This window comes from Scylla paramamosain, chromosome 21, assembly GCF_035594125.1.
Source record: "Scylla paramamosain isolate STU-SP2022 chromosome 21, ASM3559412v1, whole genome shotgun sequence".
NCBI lineage: Eukaryota > Metazoa > Arthropoda > Malacostraca > Decapoda > Portunidae > Scylla > Scylla paramamosain.
Genome location: NC_087171.1, coordinates 21,108,267 through 21,132,022, shown reverse-complemented (window position 1 = coordinate 21,132,022; position 23,756 = coordinate 21,108,267). Strand labels below are relative to the sequence as shown.

Sequence of the window (23,756 nt, the reverse complement as noted above, 5' to 3'; positions counted from 1 at the left end):
CTTATTCCCTTTTTTTCACCACCACCACCACCACCACCACCACCACCACCATAATAATAATAATAGCAACAGCATCCAAGGTAGAGACAGCAAACCATGACAAAGAGAAGGAGGAGGAGGAGGAGGAGGAGGAGGAGGAGAAGAAGAAAGAGGTGGATTACGAAGGATTACAAAAGGATAACGAAACAGCAACAGACCTTTTGTTTCTTGCATGGGAAGAGGAGGAGGAGGAGGAGGAGGAGGAGGAGGAGGAGGACGAGGAGGAGGAGAAACAGGAGAAGAAGGAAAGAGTTAAATATAACAATCCTACGAAATAAAAACAAAAGAAAGAAACAGAGAAACAAGGTCAACAAGTCCAAGAGAGAGAGAGAGAGAGAGAGAGAGAGAGAGAGAGAGAGAGAGAGAGAGAGAGAGAGAGAGAGAGAGAGCATACACAGAGAGAAGTCAAGCAATTTCATATCTTAGTCTTACTCACAAGCCCGGATGTGAGGGAGGCGGTGATGCAACGGTGGGGAGCGAGGCCACCACACGGGGCTTACCTGCACCAAGAGGAACACAGGTGAGCGGGTGTGTGTGCGCTTATGGCAGGGAGAGAGAGAGAGAGAGAGAGAGAGAGAGAGAGAGAGAGAGAGAGAGAGAGAGAGAGAGAGAGAGAGAGAGAGAGAGATGGAGAGGGCGAATGGATGGACATACGCAGAATTACAAACAGACAAAAGAAGAATAGACACACACACACACACACACACACACACACACACACACACACACACACACACACACACAAAGCAGCCACGCCACTGTATGAAATAGTTACATAATGTCTTATTTCATCATTGGCAGCAGCTTCTTATTATGCACTGTCCCCCTCACACACACACACACACACACACACACACACACACAGGGGTGACGTCAGGAGAGCACAACGACCCTAGTATTCCATAACCACAACCTCCGTGACCCTTGTTCGCTATATATAGAGGAAGAAATTACGACATAACCTACTCTTCCTTACCTATGTGCACCTTTCCTAGACTTTTCATGCGTTTTGTATCTCTCTCTCTCTCTCTCTCTCTCTCTCTCTCTCTCTCTCTCTCTCTCTCTCTCTCTCTCTCTTTGTGGTTCGTTTCTTCGTAACACTCAATGCAACGCAGCCAACACCATCACCATCACTTTCTTCTTCTTCTTCTTCTTCTTCTTCTTCTTCTTCTCACGCATCACGGGATCAGCCCACGCCAACGGAAAAAATAAAACAATCACGTAATCCCCGAGAGAGAGAGAGAGAGAGAGAGAGAGAGAGAGAGAGAGAGAGAGAGAGAGAGAGAGAGAGAGAGAGAGAGAGAGAGGGGAGGCTGATAGGAGTATGTAACTTCCAAATTAATATATAGTAAGTAAATAAGTAATATACTCACCACACACACACACACACACACACACACACACACTAATTATAAACACGGATTCTATTCCCTCTATTGTCTGAAACCCTTTTTTTATTTTATGGTAATCTCACTGAACATTTCAAAACCTCCAGTCTGACCACCTCACCCCCGCCTCGCCTGCCTGCTTGCATTCACTCACCGCCTGCTCCGTGCCCCGTCTTCCCTTCCCCTGCACACGCCACTATTACACTGTACAAGCGTAAACGTTTATATTGAGTACCAAACAGCATCACCACTTGTCTCATTACAGGTCCTTATTACAAAACATCTCTCAGCAGCATCCCCACTACACTCAAAAGGCTATAGTTGAAGCTACACGTATTTTTAAGGATGTTTTCACGGTTGTAGTGGCAAATTAACATGATTTTCACATTGTTAACAGGAGAAACACCCTTGGGAACCCGGCTAATCGTGTCTGTGGCCTTCGGAAATAGTCGAGGTGGGAGAGAGGAAGAGCAGAGCCTTTCAGAATGCGAGCCTTGGACGGGGATGCCGCTATCAAGGTGCACACTTATCTGCTCAGTTACAAGATGGGAAGTTTTTATAATGTTCAAGATTCCAACGAGCAGTAACGGCAGCAACAGCAACAACAGCACCAGTACCGGCAAGAAGAAGAAGAAGAAGGAGAAGAAGAAGAAGAAGAAGAAGAAACGAGACTTAAAAACACTAAAAGAAAGCAAAAAAGTGTTATTATTGCTATTCTCTTTCATCTCCTATTCCTTTTCATCCTCTCTTCTTCTTCCTCCTCTTAATACCGCTTCTCTTCATACAGGGGAGAGACAACAGGACAATAACACTTGGAATAATTCACTTCACTTCATACATTTCATTCTCAGCGGTGATTGTTTATGCCTGAGCACGATAAGGTGATAAGGGCGGTGATAGCTTGCGGGCACGGGCAGGGATGAGGGATACGGCGTGGGAGCGAGTAAGGGGCTGGTTGGTTGCTCGGTCCGTCAGCCAGGGATAGTATGAAATCTTATCAGCCTGCCTCAAGGATGGCGATTGGATGGTTATGATATTGCTGTGAGAGTGATTGAGACATGCGGTCCGTATTTTGAAGCACCTCTGCGCCGCACCTTCACTGTTTTCAAAAGGTTCTGTTTGTTGAAGCTATGCATCGTTTTTATAAGTGCGTATTCTTTTTTTTTTTTTACGGTTCTAGTGGCAGATTAAAAAGATGTATGTGTTATTAAAAGATACAGCTTTGAGAGAGAGAGAGAGAGAGAGAGAGGGAGTAATATTGTGTACCTTCACTCATCACTATCATCACTAACGTCCCATATCTTGATCGCAAACTTCTATAACTTTTATCAACTTCCCATCAACACACTATCGCCACCACCACCACCACCTGGCTAGCAACGGGAACAAACAATCAGTTATCTGGGCGACCTCCGACACGTGATGTACAGGTACCAACTCAGGCGATGTCCTATAGCGAGGCCAGAAGAGCCCTGAACACCATGAAATTGATCATTATTATTATCAGCCTCACTTAAGTAATATAGCCTAACTTAGCGTAACATAACCCAATCTAAACTGACTTAACTTATCTATCGTAACGTAACCTAATCTAATTCAGGTCCTAACTATTCTATTCTAACCTAACTTAATCTATCTAACTAACTATCCTAACGTAACTAATCTATCCTAACCTAACTTAACCAAACCTAACCTAATCTATCCTAACTTAACCTGAGCTAACATAACCTAAACTAACCTAACTTAATCTAACCTAATCTTACGTAATCTATCCCTGCATCATGACAGCACTCTTGACAACTCCTGTGACTTCCACAAGAACCTGTTGAAAGTAGTCAAGATGAGACGCCAAAACCTTTCAGAACACGAAGCAGCGGGACACGAAATATTCAGGAACTGTCGCTAGGTAGTCAGGAGTAGAATGCATTACGGAAGACAAAAGGAGACAAAAAATTAGAAGGTTTGGTCACGTAGTAAGAAGAGAAGACCAGAAACGATCAAAAGACCCTTGGGAAAACCAGCTAAGGGAAGAAGATCAAGGAAAGACAGAGAATGAAACAGAGGGATGGAACTAAGATTGACCAGCAAAGGATGAGAGTCACAGGAAGATGCAAAGGACAAAAGCAACTGGAGGAGACCCGTACATGGCGCCAACACCTCAATCTGGAGAAGGGTCCAAAGAAGAAGAAGAAGAAGAAGACGACGTTCATGTTATTGTGGGAGCTGGTTGGTTTAGGATACGAGACGCCTCGTGTGCCAACTCTCGCTTGCCAAGGTACGCAATGACGTCAAGGTGTTGCAAAGTGTTGTGATGACTGCTAACACCACACAGGACAGGAATAACGGTAGTCTTCCTGTTCATCCTATCATGTGCATCCTAACAAGCCCATCCGACGATTATAGCTCTCTCTCTCTCTCTCTCTCTCTCTCTCTCTCTCTCTCTCTCTCTCTCTCTCTCTCTCTCTCTCTCTCTCCATGATAATGAATGTATCTGTCTATATTTCAATGGATTTATTCAACTGCATACTCTACAGTGTAATATTCAGGAGAAGAAGAGGAAAATGATGAAAGAAGATGATGAGAAGAAGAGGAAAATGGTGAAAGAGGTGGTTGCGTTGTATTGAGTGTTATGAACGAACGAACCGCATAGAGAGAGAGAGAGAGAGAGAGAGAGAGAGAGAGAGAGAGAGAGAGAGAGAGAGAGAGAGAGAGAGAGAGAGAGAGATCTTTCCCTACCGAACTTCGCTAACGTAAACTTCATTAAAAACTTGTAACAAACCTTAGATTCGCTCATAATACCCTATCAACACTGCACCAAGCAAAATCAAGTTTCGCTGCTCCGTGATACGAGGAGGAGGAAGAAGAAGAAGAAGAGGAGGGAGGGGGAGACGAGGAAGGCGACGAGAAGAATTAAACATGCCGTGAATCACCAAATATGGTAGGCAGTCTGGGTGATGACACTGCGCCTGGGGTCATGACGTGGCGCTATCAGCCTTGCCATCCTCGGCCGATCAAAGGATTAATCGTATCCTCCTTCACTCGGGCCATACGTGAGGCAGCAGAGGGCGGCGGCGGCGGCGGCGGGAGGGAAGCAGGGGGTGACAGGCAGCGGCGCCACCTCTCTGAAGGGGTCACGGAGTTTAGGACAGAAGACTTAAGCATGTTTTATTACTTCTTGTCACCTCTCATTGAGTTTGAAGTGAAATGAGATGGTTCGGTCACGTACTAAGAAGAGAAGACCAGGAGGATTAAAAGAGACTGGAGAAAACCGGTTGAGGGAAGAAGATCGAGGAGACGACGGAGTGTGAGATGAAGGGATGAAATTGTGGTGGAACTGCAAAGAATGGAAGTCACGGTGGAAGATGCAAGGAGGACGAGACTCGTGAATGGCACCAACCCCAAGGAAAACGACAGAAAGAAGAGGAAGATTTAGAGGTCTTAGACTACCCGAGGCATCTTAGGTACCTGCATTGCCGTGTGCCTGACCTGTGGACCTGCATGTCTGCTTAAGGCGTCTAGCTACTGGCGAGGGTGACGGGGGAGTGTGTGTCTGAAGTACGTGAGCCCCTGCACCTTACAATGATACATGTACAGCAGGTAAGTACAAGTAGCTGGCTGACTGCATGAGGCACACACACACACACACACACACACACACACACACACACACACACACACAAAAGAAGGCTAACTGTCCAGCATGTCTGCTTTTTTTTTCTTGTTTTATATTGCTCTCTCTCTCTCTCTCTCTCTCTCTCTCTCTCTCTCTCTCTCTCTCTCTCTCTCTCTCTCTCTCTCTCTCAACAGCAATACACATAAAAGTAAAACAATAGCATAGCATTTCGTGACTGTACACACACACACACACACACACACACACACACACACACACACACACACACACACACACACACACACACAAAGGAACAAGGAACGAAAAAAAAAAGAAAGTAAAGAATACTCATTTAAAAAGCAAAGCAGAGAGAGAGAGAGAGAGAGAGAGAGAGAGAGAGAGAGAGAGAGAGAGAGAGAGAGAGAGAGAGATGGTTATTGAGGTGGGAATAAAACAAAACCACTATTATCTCCACTACTGCAGCGTCACCCACTACTCCTCCTCCTCCTCCTCCTCCTCCTCCTCCTCCTCCTCCTCCTCCTCCTTTTCAAACAAGTCGAACCCTCGTGAACTTCATTAAAACTTAGACAAACACAATGTGATAGCGCTCTTTGGGGCCATAAATGTGCTTGGGAGGGAAGGAGTAAATGAGTAAGTGAATGAGTGAGGGAGGGAGGGAGAGAAACACACACCCATGAAACACTATCACTTAATAACGCAAAGGATGAAATGTACAATCGTGGTCAGAAGTACAGTAACCTGCACTCATTTCTTCGCTCTCTCACTACGAGTATTTTCAAAGGCCACAGAGATGGTTAGCCGGCTTCTCACGAGTGTTTCTCCTGTTAATAATGTAGAAATCTTGTTAATCTCTCACTAGAGCCGTGAAAACCCTTAAAAACCCGTATAATTTAAACTATAGCCTGTGGAAATTAGTGAAGATGATACGCAAGGAACGGGCGGCCTGCGTGGGACAAAGGACAGGACAAAGAGACGTGAATCAAAACAAGAGGGAGGCGAGTTGACAGGCAGGAAGCAACTCAATGACTGGGGATGAGTGGGTGGTGCCAACGCGACCACCAGTACCACTACATCATGACAGGACTAATGGGGGTCTTCCTCTGCCGGGCAGGTTGGGAATGCCTGCCGCTGTATGTCAATGACTAGTAAATCTTTCCTTAAAAACGCGTCAATTTCATTACGAGAAGAGTAATGGGCGTTTTTCTTTAAGGATGATATGTGTGTGGGTAATTAACAAGCATATTTCCTCGTTAACTGTTGGGGGACAAAGGTACAAAAGTGAGACAGGTGGTGTAGCTATGTGTGGAGGAGAGGAGAGATAAGAAAAGTGGAGGAGGATGACTGGGGGAAGAGAGGGAAAAAAGACGAGGCTAGACGTGAGACTGAGGTGGTGTAGCTAGGTGTGGAGGAGAGGAGAGATAAGAAAAGTGGAGGAGGATGACTGGAAGAAGAGGGAAACAAAGACGAGGCTAAAGGTGAGGCTGAGGAGGTGTGGCCGTGTGTAGAGGAGAGAAGAGATGAGAAACGTCGGTGGGTGCTGAGAAGGACCCGCCAGAAGAAAGAGACAGGACCCAAAACAAAACTGATGCATTGAAGGAAGATTCGTGGGTGACTGTTGTGATAGACGACGCAGAGGACAGAAAACGACAGAGACGACTGATCTACTGTGCGAAAGGTAAAGACGGATCACTCACTGTCCCTCCTTGTAAAATGTGTGTCACTTTACGTATATCATTAAAAGTACCCACGGAAATGTCCTTAGTGTTGAGAAGTGTGTCAGTAGATGCAGTGATGTTGTCTTTGTGGGGGAAAATAATGATGATGAATAGTTGTAAAATATCCCCTTTGTAATATTTATTTAGTCTAGTTTTTTATTATTTTTTTATTGCATTAGTAAGCTGCCTTTTATCATCCTTTCTTGTTTATGAGCATTGTGATGAATTGCCAAGATCACATTAGTCAGATTCAATGGGTGTAATAACCAGAGCACTTATTACTTTGAATGTCACTTGAATGTCTTAACGCGTGCGGGGTTTTCACGCGGTCCATGTTCCGAGAGTACGACAAAGAGTTGGGATGTCCAGTAGTGCTGTGATTTATGTGACGTTAACTTGTGTCAGGCAGTGTGAGGGGATACTTGTGTCCTGTGTGTGTGTGTGTGTATATGTGTGGTTAGAATCTAGGAATATTATGTCTTGGCAGTCTAACTTTACTGGTTCAACGCCCCAGCAAGAAAGACAGATAGAGCAGCTGTCTGATTAATCGGAGTGACTGATTGACTGATTGATTTATTGACTTGCTAACGAATCTGTGTGTGTGTGTATGTGAGTGAGAGAGAGAGAGAGAGAGAGAGAGAGAGAGAGAGAGAGAGAGGGAGGAAAGGTTAAGTAAATATTTATAGCCTTAAACGTAAACGGAAAAAAGTGATAAGAGTACCAATATTCAAAGAATCTGGAAACACGCACATGAAAAAAAAAAAAGAAAAGTTAAAATATAAGTTTTTCTTTTCCCTTTTTTGTAAAGTCAACTGATTCGACATGAAGGCTCAAGTGAAAATAACGGCAACCACCTTTCACAACCACAAGGACGCCGGAGTGTCCTCGCACCAACGTACAACAGAAAATTAATGGTCTCTCTCTCTCTCTCTCTCTCTCTCTCTCTCTCTCTCTCTCTCTCTCTCTCTCTCTCTCTCTCTCTCTCTCTCTCTCTGTGTCTCCTATACAAGCGGTAACGAAGAAAGGAAGGTGACAATTACCGTGGCGATCATGAAACCTTTTGTCCAATAGATAGACGTATAAGTAACGGAATGGTGTGCTGTAAATTGTTCAAAGGAGATAAGACAGTCAATTATAAGTACATAAATGTGAGATAATTGATGCTGGGGCGGCCTTGGAGTGTTAATAGTGATGATGATGATGATGACGATGATTATGCCGATGATTATGATGATAAAACAAAAGAAAACATACAATTAATAGGTAGAAGAAATATTATTAGTTTAAAATTCATGCAGGAGTTATAACAGTAATGATGACAACAATAATAATTTTCACAACAATACCAAAGACAACAAGAGGAGGAAGAGGAAGACGAGGAGGACGAGAGCACACACAACGAGCACACACAAAGCCCAAAGTGTGAAGGGAGACAGTCAAACATTACGAGACCACAAAAATATAAGAACACTAAAGATTACGTAAGATTTCACTCGGAAAAAAAAATATTAAGCTTTTCGAGGCGTCAGAGAGAGAGAGAGAGAGAGAGAGAGAGAGAGAGAGAGAGAGAGAGAGAGAGAGAGAGAGAGAGAGAGTAAACAGTACGGTTGCTTTTGTATAAAATCGGGGTGAAAACAAACTATTTGGATTTCCCCGAACCGCTATCTCTGAACGAACGGTATCTTTCTTCCTCCTCTTCCTCCTCCTCCTCCTCCTCCTCCTCCTCTTCTTCCTGCTCCTCTCTTGACGTCTGTTTTCTCTCCTCTCTTTCTCCTTTACAGATCCTTCTTCTCTTCCTTCTCTTCATCTCTCTCCTCTCTTTTCCTTTCATATTTTTCCCTCCTTCTTCCCCTTACTTGTCTCTTTTCCTCATTCTTCTCCTCGTCCTCCACTTTATCATCTTCCTCGTCTCCTTTTCCTTCCTTTTCACATTCCCCTTTCTTGTTCTCATTCGCCCCCTCGCTGCCGCTATCTCGTTGTTCCGCCCATCGCTGTTCCGCCCACCGCCCCCACCTTTTCGTCTCTCTAATTTAGTGTCTTCTTTCATCCTCACCTGGTTTTTTAACTACTGCTACTAATCTCCGCCTGTAAACACTATACTATGAAGAACGTGATGGTTGTGGCACGTTCACTTAAACACAGAGACACGTGTACAGATGGACAGGCACACGGACTGACAGGGAAGCACACGGACACATACACAACTTGTTAGGTACATCAAGATCACACGCGCAAGAATTTGTTTTGTTTTGTCTTACCACGTCTTGGAGAACCTTTTACATATGTCATCCCTCCTCACCCTTCCTCTCTTTCTCTCTCCCTTTCCTTTTCTCTTCTCTCTCTCTCTCTTCCTCTCCTACTTTCTTTTCCTCTCTCACCGTTCCCCTCCTTCTCTCTCTTTATCCAGTCACACTATTCTTCTCTCCCTTACTCCCTATGCTCTCCCCATGCGTATACCCAGCCTTACCTACCTTACCCTCTCCCAGTCCCTTCGTGTGACATCAGAGAGTTGAGAAAGAGAGCTGGATAGGGAGACTGTGGGGGTGTGAGGGTCTGGAGATGGGGAGAGAAGGGAGGAATACCTGAAGTGTTGCCTGTTCCTTCGTGACATTGCTCGCTTGAAGGTCACGAACACAGTGCCTCCGCTACCCTAACTCTATTTCTTTATCTTAACAACTACGTAGGTTAAGTTGGTGTTAGCTACTTCCTTAGCATCGTAGTAAGTTACGTAGGTAGTCCAGCTTGACCTAACGTTACTTGTGCACCTTACCAACTGTATGTGGGTTAGGTTAGTGTTGGTGTCCTAGGACCTTAGTAAGTTAAGTACGTATGTAGGTTGTAATGTTTTAGAAACCAGTATCACTTCAACCAGAGCATGGTGAAAACAGGTAGCTGAGAGTGTTTCTTCTGTTAATGATGTAGAAATCTTGGTAGTCTGTCACTACAACCATAAAAACACCCTTAGAAACCCGAGTGTAACTTCAACTAAGGTCTCTGGAATGTGGTTGAGGTGCGACGCAGAAGTGTATCAGAATGCAAGCCTCTGTGTCTTGGCAATAAGCTGAAGGCGGTGCAAGGAAGCGTCCCTGACCTATCTGAAGGAGGCGCTGATGGAGGACAGCACGCAAACAGCTCCCTCACACACTGGCCGCCCTCGACCCTCACCTACTGTCCCCTCAGCAACCCCAACAAAGCCTCCCCTCACTCTTCCCTTCCTTGTATCTTTTCTCAAGCCGTTCTCTGCGCAGTAGCCAAGCAGTCTAAGGTTCGCATTCAGAAACACTTTATCCTCTCACAGCGACTAATTTCAGACTCCATAGAGATGATCAGCCTGGTTCTCATGAGTGTTTCTCCTGTTAATAATATACAAATATCGTTAATCTGTCACTGGAACCGTAAAATCACCCTTAAAAACCCCCACGTAGCTTTAACTAGAGGTTTTTGAATGCGGTGGAGGAGCAGGAAGAGTTTCAAAATATGGTTGCATATAAGTACATCTAATACCTTTGTTCCTCACCTCCCTTATGCTAAATTTGGGTCCACAACTCTTTATCTGTTTCTGTCTTAACTCTCTGGTGCGTTGGGTAGCGTCTGAAATTTTCTGACGTGTTTATAAAGCCGCGTGATGCACTTAGGTACGTTCTTGTCTTTGGCCACGTTTGTTCTCTATCATAAGGACTGTTTTCGAACGCCACAGAGATCGTTAGTCGTGATTATGTGGGTCTTTGTCCTACTGATGATGCTTGTCTTTGGTCCGTGTACAGAAACGCTTTGCTCTCTCTCTCTCCCTCTCTCTCTCTCTCTCTCTCACCACGACGAATTTAAAAGGTTATGGAGCTTTTTCTTCCTTTCTTCTCCTCTTCCTTCTTTCCTCTCATCCTTCTCCATCACCTTTCTCTCCCGTATTCTCACCTCACCTTATTCCTTCTTTCTTTACGTCTTTCTCTTCTCCCTTTCCTCTTTCTCTACCTCCTCCCTCGCAGTTACATCCCTTCTCCCTTATTCCTTCTTTCATTGCACCTTTCACTCCCCAGCCTGCGTCATGTCCTCACCTCACCTTTGCCTCCCCACTCCTTTTTATCTCTCTTTCTTTACGCCTTTCTCTGACTGCCAACCTCCCTCCACCTCCATCTTCACCCACCCCACAGCCTCCGCCACACTGGTCAGCGTCCCGCCCTTGTCTAACCTTCACCCCTCCATAAGTTGAATCTTCTTCCCCCCAGCTCTCTCCCCCAACACTCTCTTGTCCTTCTTCTGAGTGCGCGGTGCTGAGGAGTGCAATAAACACCTCATTATTAAGTGTCGGTACAACAGACGCCCACACACAACAGCAGGAGCAGCAGGAGGAGGAAAGGAAGGGAAGTCGCAATAACTGGAGGAGATGCAGGAAAGGGAGAAGGAGGAGGAGGAGGAGGAGGAAGAAAAGAATGTTGGGGTCAAGAAAACAAAACAGAACGGAGGAGGAGGAGGAGGAGGAGGAGGAGGAGGAGGAGGAGGAGGAGGAGGAGGATAAGAAATGTGTTGCTTTGTATGGAGGTCACCTGGCTCGACAAACGACACAGCTTCACACATCACAGGTGACAAAAGGACATGAAGCGAATGAGTGTTGTTTCTTTCTTCTTCTCCTTTCCTTCTCTCTTTTTTTCCTTCTTTCTTTCCTTCGCCTTTCTTTTTTTTTTTTTATTTCAGTTATGTCCCTTACCCCTTTTTTACCTATTTCGTCTTTCTTTAACAAAATTCCTTCACAAATCCACCTATTCATCTCTTATTCCACTTACACATAAGAAATTCACAGGAACACGTGACAACAATTCCTGAAGCGACTGTACTTAAGAATAATCGCAAGGAAGCATAAAGGAACACAAACGAAAGGACAAGCAGCGCAAGACCCCGTTCAGCGGCCCTCACGACGCTCTTATCTGAAGTGAAGGATGAAAGATAGTAAGGGCGAAGGCTCCTCCCCATCTATCCAGTGTTTCCTCATGCCAGGAGGGAAAAAATGGAGGAGGAGGAGGAAGGGGAGGAGGAAATGAAGGGGAACTAAAAAAAAAATACAATGTTGGTAGTTTTGGTCTTGGAAAAAAGAGAAAAGAAAATAAGTGGATAATTCAACTAGAGGAGGAGAAAGAAGAGAAGAAGAAAAGAGAGAGAGAGAGAGAGAGAGAGAGAGAGAGAGAGAGAGAGAGAGAGAGAGAGAGAGAGAGAGAGAGAGAGAGAGAGAATCAGTGCGAGGGACGGTGTGTGTGTGTGTGTGTGTGTGTGTGTGTGTGTGTGTGTGTGTGTGTGTGTGTGTGTGTGTGTGTGTGTGTGTGTGTAAGACGGCATGGAGAGAGAGAGAGAGAGAGAGAGAGAGAGAGAGAGAGAGAGAGAGAGAGAGAGAGAGAGAGAGAGAGAGAGAGAGAGAGAGAGTAAGGGAATCTGGGCACCCTTCAGAACACACGGAGGTACCCTTAGGGGGTAGAACGTGTGTGTGTGTGTGTGTGTGTGTGTAGGAATAAAACGCAGATAATAGGAGGAGGAGGAGGAGGAGGAGGAGGAGGAGGAGGAGGAGGAGGAGGAGGAGGGGGGAGGAAGAGTGGATGGCTGAAAAAATGAAAGAAAAAAAAATAATAAAAACATAATAAGCACCCCAACAACAACAACAACAACAAACAACAACAACAACAAACAACATTAGATAACAGAGAGAGAGAGAGAGAAAAAATAAAAAAACAAGACCTGATGTTCTTTTCTTCCTCCTCCCACCACCACCACCACCACCACCACCACTACTACTACTACTGCAACACATTCTCATTAATCACATTAGTAGTAGTAGTAGTAGTAGTAGCAGCTATAATCTCTATCACCAGGAGTATCACTCGTCTTCACATCAACATAAAGATAAAGACTGCGGGCTTGCCATGTGGCGAGCAATTGTGGCGTTTCGGCGACCCTGAGGCGTGGCGAGGGTTGTTCACCTTCTATCGAGACATACACACACACACACATACACGGCCACCACACTGCGCAAACCAGACCTCCATCACCTAACCTGCCCGCCGCACGTTGCTTCCTAAACATTCACTACCCCATCCTGAAGTCTAGCTATATGTAGGTTAAGATTCTTGCGTCACTGAAGAGGAGGAGCGAATCCGAGTGATCGTCTTGATGCAGCGACCTTTACTGCCTGTCTCGTGGTGTCCTTGAACATTTGTCCTCGCTTCTCCTCCCTCACTCTGTCCATACAGGTGACTTTAGCCCGTGGTTGCGTGGTATAAGAGAGTTGTACAGCCAGCCAGTCAGTCAGTCAGCCAGTCAGATAGATAGATAGCCAGCCAATCAAACAGCAAGACAGATAGACAGACAGACAACTATTCATCCTTCCAGCTAACCAGCCATATATCTATCCATGTAACCAATTAACCATCCATCTATCCATACACCCAACCATCCATCCAGCCAGCCAGCCAGCCAGCCAGCCAGCCAGCCAACCTATACTAGTTTCAAGCCACCCCAGCTTCAGTGCACCTCAGGATACCCGGTCTCTGTAATGTCTCATCTCACGAACAGGGAAGCGCATCTCGTTGTTTGGCGAGGCTGAGTGATGGACGGCTGTATTACAGAAGCTTGTTTACATCAATGTAGTTACCATAAACAATTGTAGGGCGAAGAGGCGAGGCAAGGAAGAAAATGGTGAGGCTGGCCACCTAAACACACACACAGACACACACACACACACATATACACACACATACACACACATATACACACACACATGACGTCATTCGGAGAAGATGTGTTGGTGAGGTCATGGAAGCAGGGAGTGGAAGGGGAAGAGGAGGAGGAAGAGGAGGGGGAGGAGGAGGAGGAAGAGGAGGAAAAAAATGAAGGGGGGACGATGACAGAATAGGAAAAGATTACAGAAAAAGATGACGAAAGAAGAGAGAGAGAGAGAGAGAGAGAGAGAGAGAGAGAGAGAGAGAGAGAGAGAGAGAGAGAGAGAGAGAGAGAGAGAGAGAGAGAGAGAAACAAGGAATGGAAGGGAAAGGAAGCAAATAAAACCAGGAAGAAGGAAAAGAAACAAATAGGGAAGGAGAGAAGGATTAGAAGAAAAGACGAAGAGAAAATGATGTGAAGAAAGAGGAGAGATATTGAAAAGAGGAGTAGGAACGTAAGAAGAGAAGGAGGAGGAGGAGGAGGAGGAGGAGGAGGAGGAGGAGGAGGAGGAGGAGGAGGAGGAGGAGGAGGAGGAAAGGATATGGGTGAGTGAGGACATGAAGTGGGTGTGTTATATATTACACACACACACACACACACACACACACACACACACACACACACACACACACACACACACACACACACACACAGTCCCTGACCTCTTCACAATGCAAGTTGGTGATGGATTTCCCTCCTTGACCCTCCTCCTCCTCCTCCTCTTCCTCCTCTTCTTCCTCCTCCTCCTCCTCCTCCTCCTCCTCCTCCACCTCCTCCTCCTCTTATCTGTCTTATCCTCTCATCAACATATGTGAGGGTGGCACTTTCCTCCTCCTCCTCCTCCTCCTCCTCCTCCTCCTCCTCCTCCTCCTCCTCTCTGTTTGTTCCCCGCTACCTTACCTCTGTTCCCTCCATCCTCTCTTTCTTTCTCTAAGTTTTTTTTTCCTCCTCCTCTTCTTCCTCCTCCTCCTCCTCTTCCTCCTCCTACTCCTCCTCCTCTTCCTTGCACATCTCAGTTGTCATGTTGAGTTAGTAAACAACGCTGGCTGCAGATGGTGGTTACTTGAAGAAGAGGAGGAGGAGGAGGAGGAGGAGGAGGAGGAAGAGAAGAATTACAGAGAGAAGTGCATTGCGGAGGAAGAAGTAAAGTGATTTCTGAGGTTTACACACACACACACACACACACACACACACACACACACACACACACAGAGAGAGACAGACACACAGACACACAGACACACAGACAGACACACTGGCGGTCACTATCCTACTTTTTAGAGTAACGAATTATGAAAGAAAACTGAGCATTCATTTGCATCATTTAACTTGGTGAGTCACGCACCACTAGCACTGGTTAACGAGGGAGTGGCGAGCCTGGTGGTGGTGGTGGTGGTGGTGGTGGTGACGTTGCCTTCTGTACTATCCTGCCTGTTCCACTGATAGATAGTCAGTGTAGGATAGTTACCCAAACAGCCTCATTTTATCGTTACCACTTAATAGTTGTTAATAGTTGGAAGATTCTTGTTTGCTTGTTTACTTTTTCAATTGTCGTGAGAGAGAGAGAGAGAGAGAGAGAGAGAGAGAGAGAGAGAGAGAGAGAGAGAGAGAGAGAGAGTAAATATAGCGGTGTTGTTAGTTTTAATTATCATTATATATATATTTTTTTTTACCACTACGTGTAAAAAGTTGTCTAACATTTACGACTTGATGACTTTGTGTGTTACAGGTACACATTGTGCTACACCTTTCTCTCTCTCTCTCTCTCTCTCTCTCTCTCTCTCTCTCTCTCTCTCTCTCTCTCTCTCTCTCTCTGGATGCGGGTCACTTCGTCTCAAGCCACGAACTGTTCACGCTCAGCAGAATAATAACAGTTACCCAAAAAAATCCACTTTTGTTTGTATACACTTGAAAACTAATTAGGAAGGCCAATGTAACCCAAGAAGTGGTGGTAGTGGCGGCGGTGGTGGTGGTGGTGGTGGTCATGGCCGCTGTCGTTAAGTTAATGATGGTGATGATTGTGATTGGTGGTGGTGGTGGTGGTGGTGGTGATGAAGGTTAGATTCTTATTTTGAAACTCTTTGTTCTATTTTTTCATAATTCTGTACTGCATCTTTTTTTTTTTTAAACGACTCACAGAAGATTAGTCCATTAGTATTTTCCCCCACTGACTGCAGAATCTTTGCTAAATAATCACTAAACTCAAAAGAAATACCATTAATTAACAAGTACTATCTTTTCAAACCCACAGAAGACTAGACAAGTTTCCATGGGCATTTCTCCTACTGACCGCAGAATTCTTGCTAAATAATCAATAAAATCAAGAGACGCCCCTGGAGCCTTCGCAACGCCCACCAGAAACAGTTAAAAGTAGTCACGTTGGAGGGCGATAAGTTTAACAAGACAACCTCAGATTTTTGGTACACAAGAAACACTGAAAGGGAATGTGGAGAGAAATATTAAGGTGTTCAAGAATGTATGTTATGATTCTTCTGATGGCTTAACAAGAGGAAGAAGAAGAAGAAGAGGAAGAAGAACACCAAGAACAACAACAATAGCAACAACAGCCACTCAAACAAACAAGCAAAGCAAATTTCACGACAGTAGGAAGTGAAGTGAAAATTGTTGGGTCACAGTTTCATCGTCTCTCTCTCTCTCTCTCTCTCTCTCTCTCTCTCTCTCTCTCTCTCTCTCTCTCTCTCTCTCTCTCTCTCTCTCCTGTTTCATAATGTTCCCTGTTTTCCATCGCCTCTCACGTTTCTTATTTTCTTTCTTTCTTTCTTCTTTTTCTCGAGCAAATTATTCAGTCAACACGACTTTCTCCCTTCACACACACACACACACACACACACACACACACACACACACTGAAGTTCATACACCTCTTGATTTCCTAAAGGTTTTCACTGATAGAGCAATTACTACAATCTTTAATTAACAATAATCTATAACTCTTTCACCGCTACGCAATTTTTCCTATGATCATCTAAAAATTTTGAACACTAATCTTTATACGAGAATGTCTTTTATAGTTTTACAGCCTAAAAAAGACAAAATTAATGTTGAGAGAGAGAGAGAGAGAGAGAGAGAGAGAGAGAGAGAGAGAGAGAGAGAGAGAGAGATTCGCATGACCCATTACTGACTTTTTTTATTTAGGCATCTCTCTCTCTCTCTCTCTCTCTCTCTCTCTCTCTCTCTCTCTCTCTCTCTCTCTCTCTCGTCACGTGGGTAGGAGAGTGAGTGAGTGAGTGAGTGAGTGAGTAAGCCTGGTTTTCTTATCATCTGGTGGAGGCTGGCTTCCTGTCCTTCTCATCCTGCTAAGGTTACTCTCTCTCTCTCTCTCTCTCTCTCTCTCTCTCTCTCTCTCTCTCTCTCTCTCTCTGACTGTCTGCCCTACTTTTTGGCAGCTCATTCTCCTCACCCTGTCATTAAGTACGCTTGCTGTCAGGAAAGCTTTCTCTCCGCCACCAACATCACCACCACTTCACTCTCACTTAGGGCTCCACTCAAAAGATGACGTCGCCCCTTCGCCACCACTAGTGCTAACAGGCTGCAGTGAAAGTGATGCAAGTTTTCAAGGGTGTTTTTAAGGGTGTTGTGATGGCTTGACAAGGGTTCTGCATTGACTGTGTAAGGGGAATGTGTGAGGAATGTGATTGGTCGGGTTTTGAAAAATTGACTTTATAGGAGAATTTGGTGGTTCAGAGTAAGGTGCCTGTTTCTCTCTCTCTCTCTCTCTCTCTCTCTCTCTCTCTCTCTCTCTCTCTCTCTCTCTCTCTCTCTCTCTCTCTCTCTCTCATTTAACCTAACCTCACCTAATCTAACCTAATGTAACCTAACCTCACCTCGCTTCCTCAGTCCCCTCCCACGAATCCTCTAATATAAATCCTCCCTAGTTTCCTCCCCGCTAATGTAAGCCCACAGGTAACAATTCACTAATCAACCGACAGTTCAGTAATTACGCAGTTGTCTGGTCGTTACAATACAAGTTAGTTTTTTTTTTTTTTTTTTTGCGCGCGACATTGGTGCGACTGCAAAGTTCATGGTCATATTGAACATACTCGTAAACTACAACTGTGGCAAGCTTGCTGAGTTGCCTTGAACAGCTTTGAATGACAAGTGCTGAGTGGTTTGTCGTTATAGATGTGACAACGTAAATTCCATCACCTCTTCCTTTTCTACGTGTGTGTGTGTGTGTGTGTGTGTGTGTGTGTGTGTGTGTGTGTGTGTGTGTGTATCCCTTCCTTTACACTTCACAGCACCAGAACACTTCTCTCTCTCTCTCTCTCTCTCTCTCTCTCTCTCTCTCTCTCTCTCTCTCTCTCTCTCTCTCTCTCTCTCTCTCTCAAACTTTCCCACACAAACACTCCATTCCTTTCCTTCTTCATTACTCCCTCTCTCTCCTTTCCTTTCCTTAGAGAGAGAGAGAGAGAGAGAGAGAGAGAGAGAGAGAGAGAGAGAGAGAGAGAGAGAGAGAGAGAGAGAGAGAGAGAGAAAGGAGGAGGATTTCAGACCGTGACACAGACGAAAGACAAAAACAAGCGGACGAAAGGAAGATAAGAGGGGGTAACAGACAGGCTGAAGGAAGGGAAGGAGGTGACGATGCTCCAAACAATACAGGGCTCTAGTGTGTGTGTGTGTGTGTGTGTGTGTATGTGTGTGTGTGTGTGTGTGTGTGTGTGTACCCTCGCCTAAGAGGAAAAGATAGAAAGTGGTGAGAGGAGAAGACGAAATGCTGAAGTTTGTATTAAAGGTATGACAATGTGAACAGAAGTGCCTGACCACCTCGTGACGTGTCTTTAACTACTACTACTACTACTACTACTACTACTACTACTATCATCACTATCACTGGTGAGATAAAGAAAAATAATAAAGAATCTTAAGTTAAAAATCTAGTAAATGAGGGAGAGGATGTAAAAAAAAAAAGGATAAACATGAATAAGGAGAAAAAACAAGAGGGAAGAAATGAAGAAACCAAAACAAATGGCACGAGAGAGAGAGAGAGAGAGAGAGAGAGAGAGAGAGAGAGAGAGAGAGAGAGAGAGAGAGAGAGAGAAAAGAGAGGCGAAGCGAACACCAGACGACTACCAGACACAAGAGTTTACAAAGAGCTTTTAAATAACACACATAAGAGACAAACACCACGCAACTGCAAACACTGTAACACAACGCCCAATGCACCCAAGCAAGACATCAGTGAGGAGTGACCAACCACACTTCACAGTCTCCCTTCTCTAACCCTTATTCTAAAACGCCTTGCTCTCTCACCACGACTATTTCCAAAGGCCACAGAGATGATTAGCTGGGTTCTCAAAACTGTTTATTAGTTTAATAAAGTAGAAACCTCGTTAATCTGCTACTAGAAACGTAGAGAGACCCTCAAAAACCTCGTGTCACTTCAACTAGAGGCTTTTGAAAATAGTGGAGATGAGGCGCAGAGGTTTTGAGATCCTTAAACTTGGAGGAATCTGACATAGAAAGGAAGCGAAACACTGCGAGATCGGAAGGAAGGGAGGAAGAACAGCCAAGGTCAAGCTAAGTTAGAGGGAAAGCTTGAGTGCCAAGAAGAGCGTGGTGTGTGCCAGCATGATTCAGTGTATCGTGGGCAGAACCTCAATTGAGCACTGAGCCAGCTTCCTCCTGACTCGGCACTAAAAACATGACTGCTAATTCTACTACAGGCACAGGTATTGATGTGGTATGGGAGACTTGACAAGGGTGGCGTTGGATATGTAAGGTCCTTAAGATTAGTAATTCGAAAGGTATAGAAGTAACAGGTTTAAGATTCATAAAGTTAGATTTGACGTGAGACAGCAAGAAATCGGTTCACAAATAAGCAGAGATGAATGGAACAGATTCAATAATCAGGTTGTTAGTGCCGAGTCAATGAGGAACTTCAAAACAAGACTGCATACATTTTAGGACAGAGATGATAGGAAGGCTGCCACGTGAAGACCTGCTGGCTTCTTTAAAACTTGCCTTATGCTCCTAATCTCTTATATAAGCAATGAATATAGCAGTGGCTCACATCATGCACCAATGTTAGGACTTCAAAACTCCTTCTTATATCTGTCATAAATTAACAATAGTGACGGGAGTGAGTTTGGTGTCAGTAAGCAATTAGGACACCACCATCACCACCACCACCACCACCGCCACCACCGCCGCCACCAGCCTTCCCTTATGTTGCTCAAACGTGTGTAAATGTGCCAGTGTGCTTGTGATGAAATGCCTGAGTAGTGTGTGGTGTGGTTTCCTGCGTTACTAACATACTGTGACGCGGCACCACACCATGCACTGAGGTTAATGAAGTGAAAGTCTTGTAAAAGTGTGTGTGTGTGTGTGTGTGTGTGTGTGTGTGTGTGATAATTCGTGTGTTTTTTGCCACAAGAACGATCAGATCTGACTCAAGCACATTATATAACACAGCACGGCAGGGTCTACTGTACATTGGCGTCTCATCAGCAGACTCAGATAAACATAAATATTATGTTAGTCCAGAGAGAAGCAGACAAACCATGTACATAAGTAATACACGACTGACGGTTCTAGTGACAAATTAACAAGATTTCTATATCATTAACAGGAGAAACACCATTGATAACCAGGCTAATCATCTCTGTGACCTTGGAAAATAGCCGTGGTGAGAGAGGGAAGCGTTTCAGAATACTGGTTAATGAACTTACAGTGGTTTTAAGAGTGTTTTCATGTTCTAGTGACAGATAAACAAGATTTCTATATTATCAACAGGAGAAACACCATTGAAAATCCGGCTAGTTATTACTGTGGCCCCTGAAAGCAGTTGTGGTTAGAGAGCGAAGCGTTTCAAAATACGAGCCTTACTTAGTGGAGAACAGAAGCGTGCACACATCTATTGACTGTTCGGCTGACGGGTTATCTCGCCTCGCTGGCAAGAACATCATCTTCCCTTCACGTAAACACGCCTGGCGGATCAAATACTTTGTGTCGAACAGACTAAAGAAAACATATTATGAACAGGAAGGAATTTAGGTTATACTTGCAGAGGACGAGTGCTTAATGATACACTGTTTGTTGAATGTGAGACGCTTGCAAGACGCCAACACGGGATACGAAGTGATCACAATTCGACATTGCTCCAAGGACAACAGTAGTGAATGACAATCACGGCCCGTATTCAGAAACGCTTTGCTCTCTCCCCATGACTGTTCCTAAAGGCCACAGAGACGATTATGCAGGTTTTCAAGACTCTCTCGTTAATACTGTAGAAAATACGTTGAGATGCCACTACAACCGTAAAAACACACTTAAAAACCTGTGCAGCTCTAACTAAAGTTCTCTGAAAGTAGTTGAAGTTTGGTGCTGAAGTGTTTCAAAATATGGACCCATTAGGGCAGCAGAGAAGGGCGCCTGTCACAAAGGGAGAGAGAGTTCTTTTTAGCCAAACTAATTGTGTCCTAACCATATAGTTTTTGAGCGTAAAGTGTGTTTTGCAAGCCAACGGTCAAGGTTATAACGCAGTGAGATAAGTGTGTGTGTGTGTGTGTGTGTGTGTGTGTGTGTGTGTGTGTGTGTGTGTGTGTGTGTGTGTGTGTGTGTGTGTGTGTGTGTGTGTGTGTGTGTGAATCAATTTTATCAGTCCATTATTCTATCTATTTATCAAGAGAGAGAGAGAGAGAGAGAGAGAGGGAGAGAGAGAGAGAGAGAGAGAGAGAGAGAGAGAGAGAGAGAGAGAGAGAGAGAGAGAGAGAGAGAGAGAGAGAGAGAGAGAGAGAATTTAATGATTTCCCATCTATCACGCAATCTTATGCACTATTTTTGCATTGACATCAAAGTAACTACAGTATTACTTCACTACTACTAGACACACACACACACACACACACACACACACACACACACACACACATACACACACACACAGTGGTGGCCAAAACAACTCAAACTTACTAACAACACAACCACAGAACAACATCAAGAACATCAAAACACACAAAAGAACATCATTAGCTAAGTAGTTTAGGATGAAGAAACATTTCCCAACAAGACAAAGCCACACACACACACACACACACACACACACACACACACACACACACACTTAACTCATTGCGCTATAACCTTGACCCTTGATCCGTAAAATACGTTGCTTCACGCAGCTTCAAAGTAAAGATGGGTGGCGTCTGTGATATAGTGAGCTGTGTCGCAACGCTGCGGATGGTAGGCGGGGCAGGGCGGGGCAGGGTTGTGGGGGACTGTGTGGCGCTGCGGCGGGCGTGTCTCTTGTGTGTGTCGCCTCGAGTCTTTCTTTCGTTACGCTATTGAGAAAATTTTAACTTGATATAAGACAGAGGGATGAAAATGCTAAAAGTATGTGTGTGCGTGCGTGTGTGTATGTGTTATTTATTTATTTATCTTTTATTTACCGGGGTATTAGCACTTTTCCATGCCGGCATAATAATTCACCAGTTTTTTTTAGTCTTTTTACATGTATTTTTTAAGCCAGGTTACAGTTTTCCTTAACTTCCCCACTGCTTCTTCTTCTTCTTCTTCTTCTTCCCAATTCTCTTCTCTCACTTCCTCATAACATACCGCTGGATTTTCATGGCGTGTTTTCTGTCCCCTGTTTCTTTGGTTTTTTCTCTTTCCCTCTTTGTTTCTTCATCTTCTGTTCCTTTCACTCACTCATGTATGAACAATCTGCCTACTCCTTGCCATAACTTATCTCTGTGTTCGTCTCTAGTGTGTCTTTCTGGCCTAATTTTTACTGGTGTCCTTTTGCGGGTCAAGGATATTGTTGTTATTCAAGGCTGCTAAGAATTGTGGGTGGGGAAAAAAAAAAAAAAAAGTTTCTCTCAATTTGCCAATTCCTAAAAAAAAAAAATAAATGTTGGTTTATGTAGTTATGGAGGTATGTTGGTGTGTTTACTTGTTTTCTTTAGTGTAATTCAATATTGCTCTTCATATTTTGCCGTTAGTTATGCATGTTAGGTACGTAGTCAACTTTTTATTAACTATTTGCTGGAAAGTTTGCGTCCACCATAGCTCGTCTGTCTTATTTTGTCGCTGAGACTTCCCGCACGTTTCATTTCGTCACTGTTACCTGATGCTCGGCTTTCGTCACATTCTTTTACCATCACTAATATCACTAACACTTACCGTTTTTTTTTTTTTTTGTCATGATTTCTTGTTTGTCACTATTTTTTTTTTTTTCCTAACTATCACTTGCTCGTGTTATCTTTCACTCACTTGTTGCTAGTCTGTGTTTTGTTACTGCATCTCGATTGCCACATTCTTTTAACGATCACCTATTGCCTGTGTTATTCCTCCCTCCCTCGCCGCTACGTAGTCTAGGTGGTGAAGAAGGTGGAGGCGAGGTGGACGAGGTAATAACACAGCCTTGCATACAACACCGTGGCAGCCTGAACAAGGTAAAAACGCCCACCAATCTGTATAACAAGGACTCCACAACCTGCTATCCATGGCCACGCAAGGCTTGGTTTTGCTCTCAGAGACAGTGCAGGCAATACAGATTTTTATATTTGTATACGTAAGATATACTTAAACAGATATGCTACGCTGCGAAACGTCTCAATGTTGTTTTTAGTGAAAGAATATTTGGTGGTGAAAGAGAATGTCCCTTTAAATATTTCGAAACAATTCTGAGCTGCACCTCTACTGATTTCAAAGGCTCTAGTTGAAGTGACACAGGTTTTTTAAGGGTGTTTTTTAGGTTTTAGTGACATGTTAACGAGATTTGTACATTATTCGAAGGAGAAACGTCTTGAGAATCCACCCATCCACCTAACCACTGACCCCCATCAATCCATTCATTCATCCACTCATCCACATATCCACTTACCATCTACCTACCCACTCATTCACCCACCCAGCTACCCACACAACCATTCACCCTCTCATCCACCTACCCACCAGCAACCCGCCCATTCACCCATCTATCCACACACCCACCTATACAACCCATTCACCCATCCACATATCTATCCAATCATGCACTCACCCACTCTTCCACCCACATCAATTCTTCCACCTGTCAATGCATCTATCCATCCACACATCCCTTCATGCACACTCTCAATGATTTATCCACCCATTCACTCACTGGGCAGGTAGACAAACGAGTAAATGGAGGTGTTTCAGAGTATGGTCCCAGAACGGTGAAGAACACGAAGGAGGATAAGAAACTGGCGATTCACTGCAGAGACGCCTAACGGGAGCGGCAGGGAGGAGGAGAAGCAAGGCACGTGCAGTTATTGGCTCAAGAAAATAGTGCTTCAA

The 23,756-nt window shown here is 44.4% G+C and overlaps 1 protein-coding gene across 3 annotated transcripts in view; it reads right to left on the bottom strand.

Annotated features, from left to right (window-relative positions):
* LOC135111233 (uncharacterized) overlaps positions 1 to 23,756 on the bottom strand; it is a 138,468-nt gene that overhangs the window by 14,209 nt on the left and 100,503 nt on the right. Inside the window, exon 7 of one of the 3 annotated variants that reach the window (XM_064024389.1) lies at positions 476 to 539. The exons of the other annotated variants lie outside the window; for them this stretch is intronic. Coding sequence (XP_063880459.1) covers positions 476 to 539 — 64 coding nt within the window. The remainder of the gene's footprint in view (positions 1 to 475; positions 540 to 23,756) is intronic. 3 annotated transcript variants of the gene reach the window in all.